General features: G+C 40.5%; 1 protein-coding gene across 4 annotated transcripts in view; it reads right to left on the reverse strand.

Annotated features, from left to right (window-relative positions):
- Window positions 1-4,404: 4,404 nt before the first annotated feature.
- Window positions 4,405-14,131, reverse strand: part of LOC117287951 (inactive tyrosine-protein kinase PEAK1-like) — a 37,912-nt gene continuing 28,185 nt past the window's right edge. For 3 of the 4 annotated variants that reach the window (XM_033768608.1, XM_033768609.1, XM_033768610.1), the window contains exons 3-5: window positions 8,334-11,709; window positions 7,217-7,941; window positions 4,405-5,888 (exon numbers count right to left, since the gene is read on the reverse strand). In XM_033768608.1, the coding sequence (XP_033624499.1) occupies window positions 4,890-5,888; window positions 7,217-7,941; window positions 8,334-11,625 (5,016 nt within the window). In that variant the 5' untranslated portion in view covers window positions 11,626-11,709 and the 3' untranslated portion in view covers window positions 4,405-4,889. Of the gene's footprint in view, window positions 5,889-7,216; window positions 7,942-8,333; window positions 11,710-13,359; window positions 13,436-14,131 lie in introns of those variants that run through there. The other variant, XM_033768611.1, reaches the window with a different exon arrangement.

A 14,131-nucleotide genomic window follows, 5' to 3' on the forward strand; every position in this document is an offset into this window, starting at 1 on the left:
ATGAAACACCCAAACAAAAAGACTGGCAAAAGGTAATGCTGAACTTCAGTAAGGGGAAACTAAAGATGTATAAAACCCCCCTTTTGGCCCATTTAATTTGTAACAAGATCAAACACAAACCCAATTTCCAAAATGTTGGATTGAGGTCAGAGGTTATAATGCCTGAATCAGTTTACTAGTGCAGTCCAAACAAATTAAAACTAAACAGGCTGTTGGATTTTGATTAGTTGGTGGGTCCACGTTTGTGGGCGTTGTGATTTTTGGAAGTTGTTAAATTTTCGTTAAAAAGCAACAACTCTTGAATGTAACCATTGTCAATCTCAAGCTGGTGTTTTAATAAAAGGGAAAACAATTCTTAGCCTAGTAGTATTTTTGTTGTAAATTTACATAAGTAATTTTGATTGTTTAATGTTTGTCTGCTCAAATTGAATTATTTATGTTTTTTTATATAATGATAATTTATGATTTAAACATTTATTATCACTGTCCTTGTAATTATTTTGGTTTCAAATATTTGTTAGTTCTTTTTTCTTGGGTTTGTGTGTGGGGGTGGGGGGGGGGGGATGTTAAGATGTGGCCATCCCTAATGTAATATTAAACAAGTTGAAGAGTTACACCCCCTACCAACTCCAGCCCCATAAGTTTTAGGTGCTTTCAGCCAATGGTTTGAACTTTTGTTAAAAAATTCTTACTTCCTAAGAAAGAGTGGGTGTCCCCCCCCCCTCAGAAAATTAAAGTAATAAAATAAATAACATAAAAAGGCCTGCGGTTATGTAACGCATGTAAAAAGAAACTGTGCACTTTATATCGAAAAGAGACTGATCGGCAGCAAAATGCGCCACAGCACCTTGTAAAACATTACACGATTCTATCTGAATTAGGTCTCCTAATTCAAACGCACTCCCACATCTTGCAGGAAATACTGTATGTTACAGCGCCATAAGCGCCACTGGGTGACGGACATGTACGCTTTATAAGAAGCCGCAATTAATATTACTATTATTAAAGGACCACACGCTGCCTTAGATTCGGTCGAGTTAGTCTCTGAGAAGCGTTTGTAACCGTTTGTTATAAAATGCATATAGTTAGAAAGATGTTGTAAAAGTAGAACACAATGATCTACACAATTTTGCCTCTAAATTGCGTGGTTTTCCTTTTACTCTGCGAACTAACACGGTCGGCCATTTATGGGAGTCCACAATTCGACTCCCATAAATGGCTGACCGTGTTTGTCGACGAGGTGAAAGGAAAACCAAGCAATTTAGAGGCAAAATCTTTCTAACCATATGCATTTCTTAACAAACGGTTACAAAGGCTTTGTATAGACTAACTCGTCCGATCCAAGGCAACGTGTTAAAACTAAAACCAATCATACAACAAAAGTTCAAACAAACAATTCAAATTCTTTTGATCAAACTTTTAAGACGGTTTTACTCTGCATGAAAATACACAAGACTGACATTACAAAATGCTTTATGGCGCAAACAATACAGAACAAATCTTGCAATAAAACATAAATATATATATATATATAATATGCAATTGTACAAATTAATAATTTAGCATTTCATATACGCACAGAACACAGCTAGAGTAAAACATTGCAAATATACATGGCTAAACTTTTAAAGCATACATAATAAAACTATTTCACATATATTCTACATCATATTGACAATGGCACAGTCAAAATAGACATAGCAGTTCTATTCTCTTAACGATTTCAAACAGTATTTCAAAAACTACCACACAAATTTGGATGCTTTTAAAACATCACTTAAAATGATCAAACAAGCCCCTTTAACCTTTTAACTTAGTATACCCTGCACACTATAAAAAAACGTCTTTGAGACAAAACCTTTAAAAAACAAATTATATAAAACATTAACTGCTGATGTTGGCAAATGCTAAAAAATCTACACAATAAACAAACAAAAAAACTTCAAAACAAAAACTCCAAGAACCAAAACTTAAAACAAATTCTACTGCTTTTAGTTACTGCTTTTTAGATAAAAATAAAATGGTTGTACAATTTCTGGTGCAAATTTCCTCAAACGACAGACAGGGAAAATAATATGTTTTTTATTTTAAAAACAACACAATTTTTCAAGAATTTTTTTTACAAATTTTATGACAAAAGATGAAAGCCAAAAAAAGACGTTAAACAAATCCCACAATGGCTTCCTGTAACTAATAAAGTAACTTATACACTTTAACATAAGTGTCTTACATCAGAGCATACAGGGCCACATAAAGCCTGTAAGCACAAAAATCTTGCTAAGCATAGAAAAATACTGCTGTTAGCAAAAACAGGCTACCAGCCAACATTTCATGAGGTTTTAACTATGCCATCAGTGCCCCACTCATTTCTTGCCAGCAGCATTTTCTGCCTAATAGGGCACAGTTTCATAGCTCTCCGATAAGCAATTATTTGTGCTTACTGTAGCAGAAAAAATTGCTTAAGCGTAAGCAGATTTCATATGTTATCAAGAAAAAGAGGCGGTGACCTTGAGCATTCATCATGGATTTACATTGTTACGTTATTAATTTTCATACAGTAAGCACCGAAAGAATAGCACGCCTTATTGTGTGCTTATGGTTTAGCAGCTCTTTGAAATGGGGCCCAGATTAGCGGCTACGGCCTCGTACTGGCTTTGCGAAAGGGGAGGGGGGGGGGGGGGTGGAGCACATAAAGTAGGTCACAGTCTCACTAAAGATTGACATACAAAACTATATGATGATTCCCAGCAATCACGTTTACCCAACTACAAGGTCACTGGAGTATTTCATGACAAAATGATTCATAATCAGAGGTCAGCTTTTTGCTTTTTGACACACAGTTTCCTGTTGGTCAGGGTAGCCTTTAATGGGTTACCAGGCATGCGGTCCACAAGGGGGTTGGTTTGATCTATTTTGTTTGCAAAAAAAATAAAAATGGATTTGGTTCCACTACTACAGTCACAACGGCAATGATTGGTTCTGTTCCTCCAATATCTCAAGCCTCCACTAATCAGATTGTCTGATCTATCTGGAATAGTCAGATATATTCTTGTCGTCTCACCACTATAATGTCGTTAATTGCAATTTCATACTTCTACTAATCAATCGACCTTACAGTCCTGAGCCGACGGTCAGATAGTGTAAACCTTTAGGGGAAAATGAGGCTATATTATTACCAGTACAAATGGAGTAAAAGGCCAAATTTCATAGAGCTGCTTAAACGTAGTGGACACTATTGGTAATTACTCAAAATAACTACTAGCCTAAAACCTTTACTTGGTAACGAGTAATGGGGAGCTGTTGATAGTATAAAACATTGTGAGAAATGGCTCCCTCTGAAAAGAGGGAGTTTTCGAGAAAGAAGTATTTGCCACAAATTTGATTTCGAAACCTCAGAGTTACAATTTTAGGTCTCGAAATCAAGCATCTGAAAGAACACAACTTTGTGTAACAAGGGTAATTTTTCTTTCATTATTATCTCGCAACTTCAATGACTGACTGAGCTCAAATTTGAGCTCAAGGTTTGTTATGTTATGCATGTTGAGATACACCAAGTGAGAAAGATTGGTCTTTGATGATTACAAATTGTGTCCAGAGTCTTTAAGCACAGAAAGTAGCTACGCACAACACATTTACATTGTATGCTTACCAGAACAGTGACTACTGAAATACCATGTCACATGCTTAATTTGTAATTGGTATCCTGCTCATTTCTGCTTAGCGTAAATTTTTTAGCAATATTTGCTGCTGAAGCAACTCTATGAAATTGGGCCCTAGTCTACATGTACAAGGAAACCAACCAAAATGGCCACAGCATTAAAAGGACTTCATCTCCACTGTTACCATCAGATACATTTTAATGGTCAGCATTTTGGTCAGTATGCTCCAATTGACGACAGGTCTATTTTTCCTCGGCTTCGCCTTGATCGGGAAAATAGAACGCGCCAAGGATCACTTCGGGAGACCTAGTTTGAACCATAATACACAAAGCATTATTTAAAAGCATCCCAGTACAGAGTGTTAAATAATCCGTGCATGTAGTGCCAAACTACATGAACTTATAAATAGATCATGCTTACATACTGCCACTTTGAGTAGTGCAGAGTGAAACAGAAATGTGTCATTTGAGTGATGGCAAACAAACCGTAAAGGATCTGATAATTATGGTGCAGCTGAAATTTATGACAGAACTCTTGCAGTTTAATTACCTCATACAAAGTCAAATGCCCAGAAAATCTAGATATCATAAATTTGCAATTGACTCATCCGAGACGAAAAGTGTTCATTCTTGTGAAATATCTCCAAGGTCCATAAATAAATAACCGTTTTTAATTTTTTAAGCTTATCATTTTAGAACCACTAAATAATGTTCACTATTCAAAGAATCTTGCGGAAAAAAATACCACCATGTTTGACCTTCGATTAGATGTCTTCAACCCCCCACCTAATTCCTAAGTTTGGGTTTTGTGCAATGACAAAAAAAGTTGGTTTAACGGCAAATGGTAAGTTTTTGCCAATGAAATAGTTAGATTAAGATTGATTACTATTGCACTATAGGTACTATGCAAGTATTTTTTGTTATGGACCAGTACCCTTTTTTCTCTGTGAATCCTCGTTAAAACGTAGGTTGCCATATTTGTAGAATAAATCAACTAAATGCGTAAGAGTGAAACACAGACCACGCATCTGTGATTTATACAGAACATTTACGGAGGACCCTATCAAAACCATGGCTTCGGCTCCAGATTCACCTCAGGCAAGCTTAGCCCTGCAGTTGTTTTGACAGTTGCGCATGCTTTGCGTACGTGCTCAGAGCTTCAGACAAGAGAATGGAGCAAAAAGCCAAGCCGTGGATTCTAAAAGGGTCTATGGTTAACACCCCAACTTGCTCATTGACTTAGGATTAGCATGTTCTCCAGAAGACCCTGAACAGAGGTGTCACTAAGAAACTGACAATGGAGTTGGTCTGTGAGACCAAACCCTCCTTCGCTATCACCTGAGCCAGGAATGCAGTAAGAAGAGACGTTCGTGACTTGACGAGCTTGCTCCGTCACCAACCACCTCCGTAAGTTCTGGTCCTGTGAGTCAACATCATCCATTAAGTCTGCTGGAGGGCCCCACAGTAAGCACTGCAGCATACCTATGGCCTGGTTCGTGGTGAGCCGCTCCGAGGGATTCTTTCTCAGAAGCCCTCTGGCGAGTTTGGTCAGTCCCTGGGAGTATTTAGATCTCGTCGGAATGGCTGGCAAGTGTTGTGGCTCGTACGACTGCGTTATCAAACTCGTCTTGATGGCGAACGGGTTCGGCTGGTGGAGGAACTCATACACGAGAATACCGAGGTTGAACTCGGCGATCTTCTCCGAGAGTTTCAACGGGGTGGAGTACATATCATGGGACGGCGGTGAGCTTCCGTCGGCAATGTCACACTGGAGATGAGATATGACGTGATTGATCACCAATACAGACCCGCCTCCGGGTAAGCTAGAGTCTACAAGCAGTAAATGCTCCAACTTCAAACTCGCTAAGCACACTCGGTGTAACTGTAAATGGTGGAGTCCGTTTAGTAACTGCAGAAGGAGCAATGCTACACTGTGCTCGTACTTCTCCGGTAGGTACTCATGAAGCTCTTTGTTGTGGTTCACGTAACTCATGACGTTGGTGACGGGGACCCTGTCAGTCATGACGACGGCACTCTCTATCCTGTCCTCTGTGTGGCTGCTATTTAGGGATGAGTCTTTTGATTGGCCGTTTGTGGTTTGGAGCATTTGAGAGGGGATGGACTCGAGAGATGCATGGGATATGTTGAAGATGTTGGGATGTGGTGAGATGGCCTGACTGCACTGGGCTATATGAAGAAGGTCTAATGCTCTGTTGGTGTCCGTACCAATCTAAAAGATTGAGATAAGAAAATAATCAAGGGTTGAGATAAAATGGTTGGGGTTTAATTAATAAAAGAAAATGGCGAAGTTTATCGTTTAAAGGTGAGGTTATCACTCAGACTCTTAAAATTAATGGCAATACAAACTTTTGAATAGAAGCCTATTTCAGCTTTACGTAAGCCTGGATGTGTACGAAAGTTATCAGTTTTTATGTCAAAATTTGTGATACACACATCTGTGTATACGGGTAAAAAAAACAAAAATTAATATTCTTTATCCCCGATGCAAATTTATTCTTTATCCCCGATGCAAATTTATCATCTATTAAATCTGAGAAGTGTTACTGTCAATTACCTTTCGCAGATTGTGTATTACTATGAAGGATTATTCTTCCTGCGTGGACATATCAATATGGATATCTCAAATAAGCGACAAGCATTTTGGAATGAAATTTTCACACGTTAGTTTGATTTCAATACATAGATCACATTTTAGATGAAAACAATTGAATGGTAAACAAAAACAAATGTATACTTTGCATTTAAAGGGTTTGATACATCTGTGATCAAGTTTTTGGCCATGACATAAATCTCTACTCACTGTGAATAGAGATGTACAGAATGTAATTTACCTGTAGAAGTCTCAGCTTAATTAAATCTCACATTTTTTGAGTTAAACAAATAGTGAAAATCACAGATCATCGTTTTTAGGAGAGTTGCGCGAATCAGTACATGATAAAATAATTTTTTTTTCACTGAGACAAAAATAATTTTGTGAATTTTTTTACTCATTTTACAAAAACTTCAGCACCTTTGCAGCAAGTAATATTTTCAGGAAAGCTTTCTTCTACTAGCATTATCTTTAAAGGGAAGGTACACGTTTGGGAACTGTCAAAGACCAGTCTTCTCCCTTGGTGTATCCCATCATAAGCATAAAATAACAAGCCTGTGAAAATTTGGGCTCAATCGTTCATCAAAGTTGCGAGAAAATGATGAAAGAAAAAACACCCTTGTTGGACGAATTTGTGTGCTTTCGGATAGGAATAAAAGACTTCTAGCTAGAAGTCTTTTATTATGTTAGTGAGAAATTACCCCTTTCTCAAAAACTACGTTACTTTAGAGGGAGTTGTTTCCCACAATGTTTTATACTATCTACAGCTCTCCAATGCTCGTTACCAAGTCAGTTTTTAAGTTCATGTTTGTTTTGAGTAACTACCAAACGTGTACCTTCCCTTTAAATTGTGTAAGTTTAATGTAAATCTGTGTACTTTTGTGTTTTGTGTCACACAAAAAATACCCAAACCCTATTAAGGTGCAATTTACATTCATGACACTCACCATGACAGCAGTTGCTTCAGACTCTTTCTCCAATGTGACGAATCTAAAGAAAGCTCCACCAGACACTGTACAGCAAGCTTGATTCACACTCCCGCCCACGTTGTCCCAAGGTCTTCTGCTTGAGTCATCCCACTTCACTCTGCCCCAACGCGGTGCTGCAGTAGCTAACCTCGTCAGTGCTGCTCTGTTCATCGTGAAGATGCTCTCAAACGCATCAAGATCCTCCGCCTTACTTCCCGGTACCACAGCCGTCTCCACCGGTGCAACAATCGCACACTGGGTTTCAGCATCAGTCGTGAAGATCACTGACGAAATGGACGACTTTGCGTTTGACGCTCCGAGTCCTCTTTGCACTATCTCAATGTTGCTGTAGACATTGACGGAATCAGGTTCCTGTGGACCAGGCTCATGCTTTTCAGGAGCAATGATCCGAACGGGTCGCTTTGGATGAGCGTTGGCGTCGGCGTCTGTCTTTGTTTCGAAGGATCCAGGACTCTTCAGAGCTGACTTGAGCGGAACACCTGATGAGGTACTCGGCTGATCACGGATAAGAGTCTCGTATATGGTAGACGTTAGGTCAGGGTCTGAGGACGCTTGTCGCGTCAGGGTTGGCAGTTCCATGGAAAGTGATTGTCTTTGTGAGTGTAGATCCTCAAAGCCTGTGGTCATGTTGCGGCGCCGACGCTCGGGCTTTGGTGGTGCGCTCTTTTTCTTTCTCAGAACACCTGGAAAAAAATTCAATACAAATGTTATTCATCTGTAAACTCCTTTCTGATGCACAAATGTCTTGATAAAAAAGGAAAACAAAAAGTTAAATACATACATAGAATATTTTAAAAATACGTTTTACTTCAAGACTGTCACAAACTACAGCACCACAGAGAGACTGTTCATCTGTGGATAAGGATTCTCCAGACCATTCAACCCCATGGTCTGAAAGTCCAAAAAGGAAATGACTAATACTTTTTTGTCTTTGCCTTCTCTTTTTCCCCATAGAAATCCTCCCTTTTAAGTGTGCCTCATTCATTTGAATTTGATGCAAAAGTTACGTCCAGGCAAAGTGCAAAAGAAATAAAAGGTGAAGAAAAGGTGGAAACCAGAATCACTGTGTACTTACCAATATTTTCATATTGTACCAAATTGTTGCTGTCATTAACTCTCCTCCTACTTTGGGGTGACAAGGAGTAAGACTTCTTCAGGACATGAACATTTTCTGTTGAACCTACAAGGGAAGAATCTTGAGTCCCTTCCATCCAACTTGCTGGCCTTCCCCCAGAGGGCGGCTTGGGAGCTCTTCGTTTACTGGACAAGTTGTGATGAGACTTGATACCCGAGCCGTCCGAGTCTTCACCAGTTTGCTCTGGTGAGGTGCTTAAGCTTGGAGTCTGAAGATCAAACTGGTTGATGAAGGCAGTCGATTCACCACGGTAGGCATTGATAACATCCAGACGGTCCATGGAGTGCCGCTGCGCGTCTTCTTCCATGTTCTGTTGATGGACCTTCTCCAGCCACTTCTCGACCTGCGTTGAGTCAAACTCCCTCTCTGGACTTCCGCGATCGTCTCGTCTCTTTTTCCGTTTCCAAGGTAGCTTTGAGCGTTTTGATTTTGACTCTTTACCGTTTGGACTGCCTTGGAATGGAGAGCTGTCGGGTAAGAGGGCAACTCCATTTGGACTACAGGGAATTGGAGGAGACATTGCTCTGAGTGGAGAGGTAACTTCTCTAGGAGGCGAGGTAAGCACCTTGGATTCAGTCATGGATTTTGGCTCTTTTGTAGGGGTTTGTCCTTTTGGCTTGGTGGATGTTCGTCTGTGTGGCGACAGGGCTCTACCGTGTGTAGCACCAGATTCTTGTTTGGTAGGGGTTTGGACTCTATTAGCAGGTACTGGATGTGGCTTAGATGGACTCATTGAGACGGCTGGAGTGGTTATTGTACCTGTACGAATAGGGTCTCCGCTCAGTGACTCATAAATGATACCGAGGTAGCCTTCTGTTGGTGGTGAAGGAGCTAGAGGCTTCCCCGGTTTACTTGGAGATACATCAGGAGAGCCTCGACCTGGGGGTGGTGGTGGAGTACCACGGGGGAGGCTATCTGGTACAGAGTTAACGTTATCTTGACTTTCACCGTTAGGAGGCAATGGGGCCAAACGCTTCTGCTTAGATCTACCAACGTCAGTGTTTGACCTGGTGACAGAGGAGTTGGACTTCTTAGTTTCCAAATTAATCTTTGCGTAAATGGGATCGACCGGCAGTGGATGTGTCTTCGACCGCCAGCGGGAATCTGAGCTTGACTGTGAGTTGTTCGAATTTGGTTCTTTGTTACCGGGAATTCTTCTTGGTTTTTTAGGATATTTCTTTGGTGTACTTGAGGCTGATGTTTTATCGGTTGCGTGTTCTTGGATTTCAGAGCTTGTTCTGACTGGCGGCACAGGTGGCGTCTCTTTATCGTTTTCTTTCTTTTGAGGCATCGGAGTCAAGTATTCACCTCCGTTTGGTTTTGATTTATCCTTCGATAGATCACTCGAGGAAAGAACCCTGTCTGACAGCACTGTCCCAACATTATCGTAGTTCTTATGGCCGATGAAAATAGGGACTTTGTAGTTTGACGAATTTGAGTTTCGCCTCTTATCGCCGAGATCGGATGATTCACTTTCGGACAGGAGAATCGGGAAAGACAGCGTCGAATCACCATCGTTGCTCAGAGGAGATAAGATGTCCTTGTGTTCTGTTTGTGTTACAGATGCGTCTTCCGAACTAAACTGCACACCGTCTTTCACGGAATAAATTCCATCCACAAGAACAACGTTTCTTTTGGGGAACTTTCCGAGGGGGTCTTTAGATCTCATTTTGACATCGGAAACTGGCGACTGCCCCAATTGGATGTTCAAGTCCTCTTCGTGTGACCTATACCTTGGTGATGGGCTCATGGGCAGCTGTGGGGAGACAGAGGACTCTTCTGGCGAGAGTACTGGAGGTTTTTGCGATACATCCACAACCTTGTAGGGTTTGGCAAGATTCTTCAAATTAGAGGGCCTTTTCCCTCGTCGGTCTTCAAGGCTCTCAGAAGAAGTCTCTGCAGAGCCTCTGTAGTGAGATACACTCCCATCGGCAGCAACAATCACCACAGGTTTGTCAGTCAGATCCAAGAAGGACTGAAAGGAGGATTCTGAATTAGCAGTGACCTTTGGGCTTTTCAGCTTTGAGTCTCCGCTGGCACCAAAGAATATCTCCGAGCTGATCTTGCTGGTGACAACCTGTTTCTTGGACGACACCTGCCGACTGTTGGGCGATTCTGTCGAAGGCATTGTAACCACCTGAATCTCCTCTCGTTCGGTTGACTGGTAGATATCAGGATCCGACGTTTGCCGTTGGTGTTTGCTGCCTCCCTGCAGCAGTGATGGTCTAGAAACGGCCATGCCTAGATTTCTTGGCAACGTACCATGTTTACCGTGAGAGGAAAAGGTTTGGAATGCCGTATTGGCGAGTGTCTCTGAAGACTTGGCTTCCATCATTCTCTGCCGTTCCTCCAAATCCTGCTGATTAAGTCTTGGACTTAAAGAATCGCTGCAGGGTGCTGACACATGTCTACTTACAGCCTCATGGTTTCCATTCATTTCAGACAAACCAACCGTCGCATCAGACACATGACGAAGGTTCTTTGCAACTTCTTGAAATTCTTGAAGTCTTGCAGCATCATACCTTGGGTCCTTGTTTCCCAAATGTTTCGGGACTGGAATAGATGACTTACGAGAAGCCCTGAATGCCTTAAGATACTGCAGACCGGCGCTGCCACTGGAATCTTGATGAGTTTCTTCCACAATGTGATTCCCGTTCTGGTTGTTTCTAAACACGTCCATCGCGCCACTATCATCATCCAACATTCCGTTATCGGACGCAGAGTTATAACCATTACTTTCCTTGTTTTTGTTCACGTCCATTGTGACACTTAAATCATTTATTTCAGGTTGTTCAATAGGAATGTTTAGCTTCACAACATTCTCACGTGCGGATCGTCTCGCCACGGCCTCCCTGTTTCTACGGGTGACGGATTTTTTAGTGATATGGCGTCGTGGTTTTGCGTCAGTTTCATCAACTTGCTGCCTCGTCTGTTCTGTTTTTATCATATTTTTCGCAGTGTAGTAATCCGTTGTAATTCCACCACCGCTGTCTTCAATATTCCTTCCGTTCACCAGAACAGTTTTCTGTGATGCTGCGTCCTCGTCCGATGTTGATTCTGCGTTTTGGTTCGAATGAAGTTCCATAATTTTGACGTAGTTGTTTTTGTTCCCCTTCATGAACTGCCTGTGCTGGGCGTGCGATTTGAAGCAGCGGCCGCACTGTGTTGCTTTGAACCTGTGTGGCACAAAGGAGGAGCAGGCAATGTTGCTGGGCTTGGTGTCCTCTTTCATGGTGGGGAAAGGGCAAGCGCCGAGTAACTGATCCTTCCAAAAAGAAATACTCTCTCTGCCCCTCTCAGGAATGCACAGAAGTCACTATAAAAACAAAAAGAGAAAAAGGGAATCTTTACTACTTTTCAAAACACAATTAAAAGAAACCACTAAATATATAATTTAAGGCCGCTTGCATGTCGAGGTATCAATGTACATTTGTAATTTGCGGTACATGTAACACCACGTGTAATCTACTGGCTGGATCGATTATGTTCTTTTGGGAATAAATATATAGCAAGATAAAGGCACATGAGAACATTATCTACCCAGCGAAGTAGATACATATACACATGGTGTTACTGCAAACCAAAATACAAACCACTGTATGCAGAATACATGCAAAATAGAAGGTGCTGGCTGTATATATTCAAAATAATAACTTCCACATTATTTGCGCTGAGAATTAACATTTCCTGACTTCCTGAGTGGAAACCAAATGAGGCTAAACCAACACAAAAATAACAATATCATAAAATGAGGTTATAGCAACACGATCCAAGCGCACAAAATGTGGAAACAATAATAATATGGCAGCTATATGCAGGTGATGGGATTGTGTGGTGCCTTTGTTATTTAGCACACAGTATAATACGTCATGAGGAAGATATTATACATGTAAGTTATCACACAAGAAAAATATACATGTAGCGCTTCTGCCTCCCATATCCAACGAGGCCAAGGCAGAGTTGAATATGGGACACAGACGCGCTATATTTTATCAAATTCTACGAGCGCGCATGTTATAACAAATTTATTTTCCAGTCTTACGTGCAACGTGCAAAGTTTCAAAACGTTATTTTGTGACGAACAGCATGCACGCGCACAAAGTATAGAAGGTAAATTTTTGCACTGTCCGTATGCGGAGGGTGACGCATTGACACTCACAATACGCACTGTGCAATAAAAACACTGGAAGTAGTATATAGATTTTTATACCACCCTCCATTTCGAGCACCTGATTGGTGGATTAGCGCGTACTGGAAGATAAAGGGTTAAACTTACATGAAATAAAGGTAGAGGCATGTTTTGAAAATTTCAACAAAATTACTTGTTGTTCTACCTATAGTACTTAATTCAAAGGATAAATCTGTGAGCGGCCCTGTTGTGTAGCCAGCTATTTGTTGTCATGACACAGTCTCACTGTGTACTAAACTCCACATCATCAAAGGCATAATTCCTCGAAATAATATTCCAAAGCTAAACTGCCCAACTATAGATATGTGTAGGCGTGTACATACAGTGCCTACACTTAGGGAAGACCTACATATGTACAGGTAAAACAAACACAGCCTCATACTCCACTTGTGTAGTTGACAGTTTAATGGGGATCCACTGGTGTCTAAAGGCACTGGACACATTTGGTAATTGTCAAAGACCAGTATTTTCACTTGGTGTATCTCTACATACGCATAAAATACAAAAATCTGTGACCATTTTGACCCAGTTGGTCATCGCAGTTGCAAGAGAATAATAAAAGGAAATAACACCTCGTTGCACAAATTTGTGTGCTTTCAGATGACTTATAATTAAGGCTTGTCTTGAAGTTGTTTAATATATGAGAAATTACCTCTTTCTTAAAAACTACGTTATTTCAGAGGGAGCTGTTTCTAACAATATTTTACACTAGTTATCAACAGCTTTCCTTGGCTCATTACCAAGTAAGTTTTTATAATAATTATTTTGAGTAGTTACCAATTGTGTCCAGTTCCTTTCAACCAGAAAGCCCAATCCTACCAGATATGAACAACTGCAGTACAACCGAATGTTTCCACCAAACTGTCAGAACTGAAGTCAAAGCACAAACATCTGCTCAGTTGGAAAATTTCTGCTGAAATGCCGATTCATTGAATCTGACTAAATGTTGATAATAAGTCGTACTCATCCAGGATGTCTTATGATAGATAAGTGTCTAACCCATTTACCCTTGGATATAATTGTTGATAATACGTCATAACTAAACAATCAACATCCTGATGATCTCCATAAAAATAAAAAAATAATAAAACCATCTCTTTTCCATTATCTGTACAGTGACAGTTAAACCTAAATCCAATTGACATGTTTACTTGTAACCCTGATAAGCTGATGGAAAACTTCAGAGTAAACAAAACACATGTAGCCATAACAGCGCTTGTCAATATTGAAGTTGATACCTCAGCATAAAAGGCAAAGGTCAAGAATGGTAGACTGGGGGGAAAATACCACTGAGGTAATAAGACTATAAAGTATGTTATGTTTAGTTCCCCTGCAATGATAATGTTGTTGACTTAAATGACACATTAATTTGTTACAGCAATGCAGGATTATTGGGTTGGGGGGGGGGGGGTTGTATGGGAATGCTAGCAACAACTTGCCTTCAGACACAACATCTGTGACAACTGTACATTATATATAATTATTGTAAACACCCATTTTATGATATGCTGTCTGCCATCTGTGTGTTCTTTCATACAGGTTGGGGCTT

Source organism: Asterias rubens, chromosome 3 (assembly GCF_902459465.1).
Source record: "Asterias rubens chromosome 3, eAstRub1.3, whole genome shotgun sequence".
Taxonomy (NCBI): domain Eukaryota; kingdom Metazoa; phylum Echinodermata; class Asteroidea; order Forcipulatida; family Asteriidae; genus Asterias; species Asterias rubens.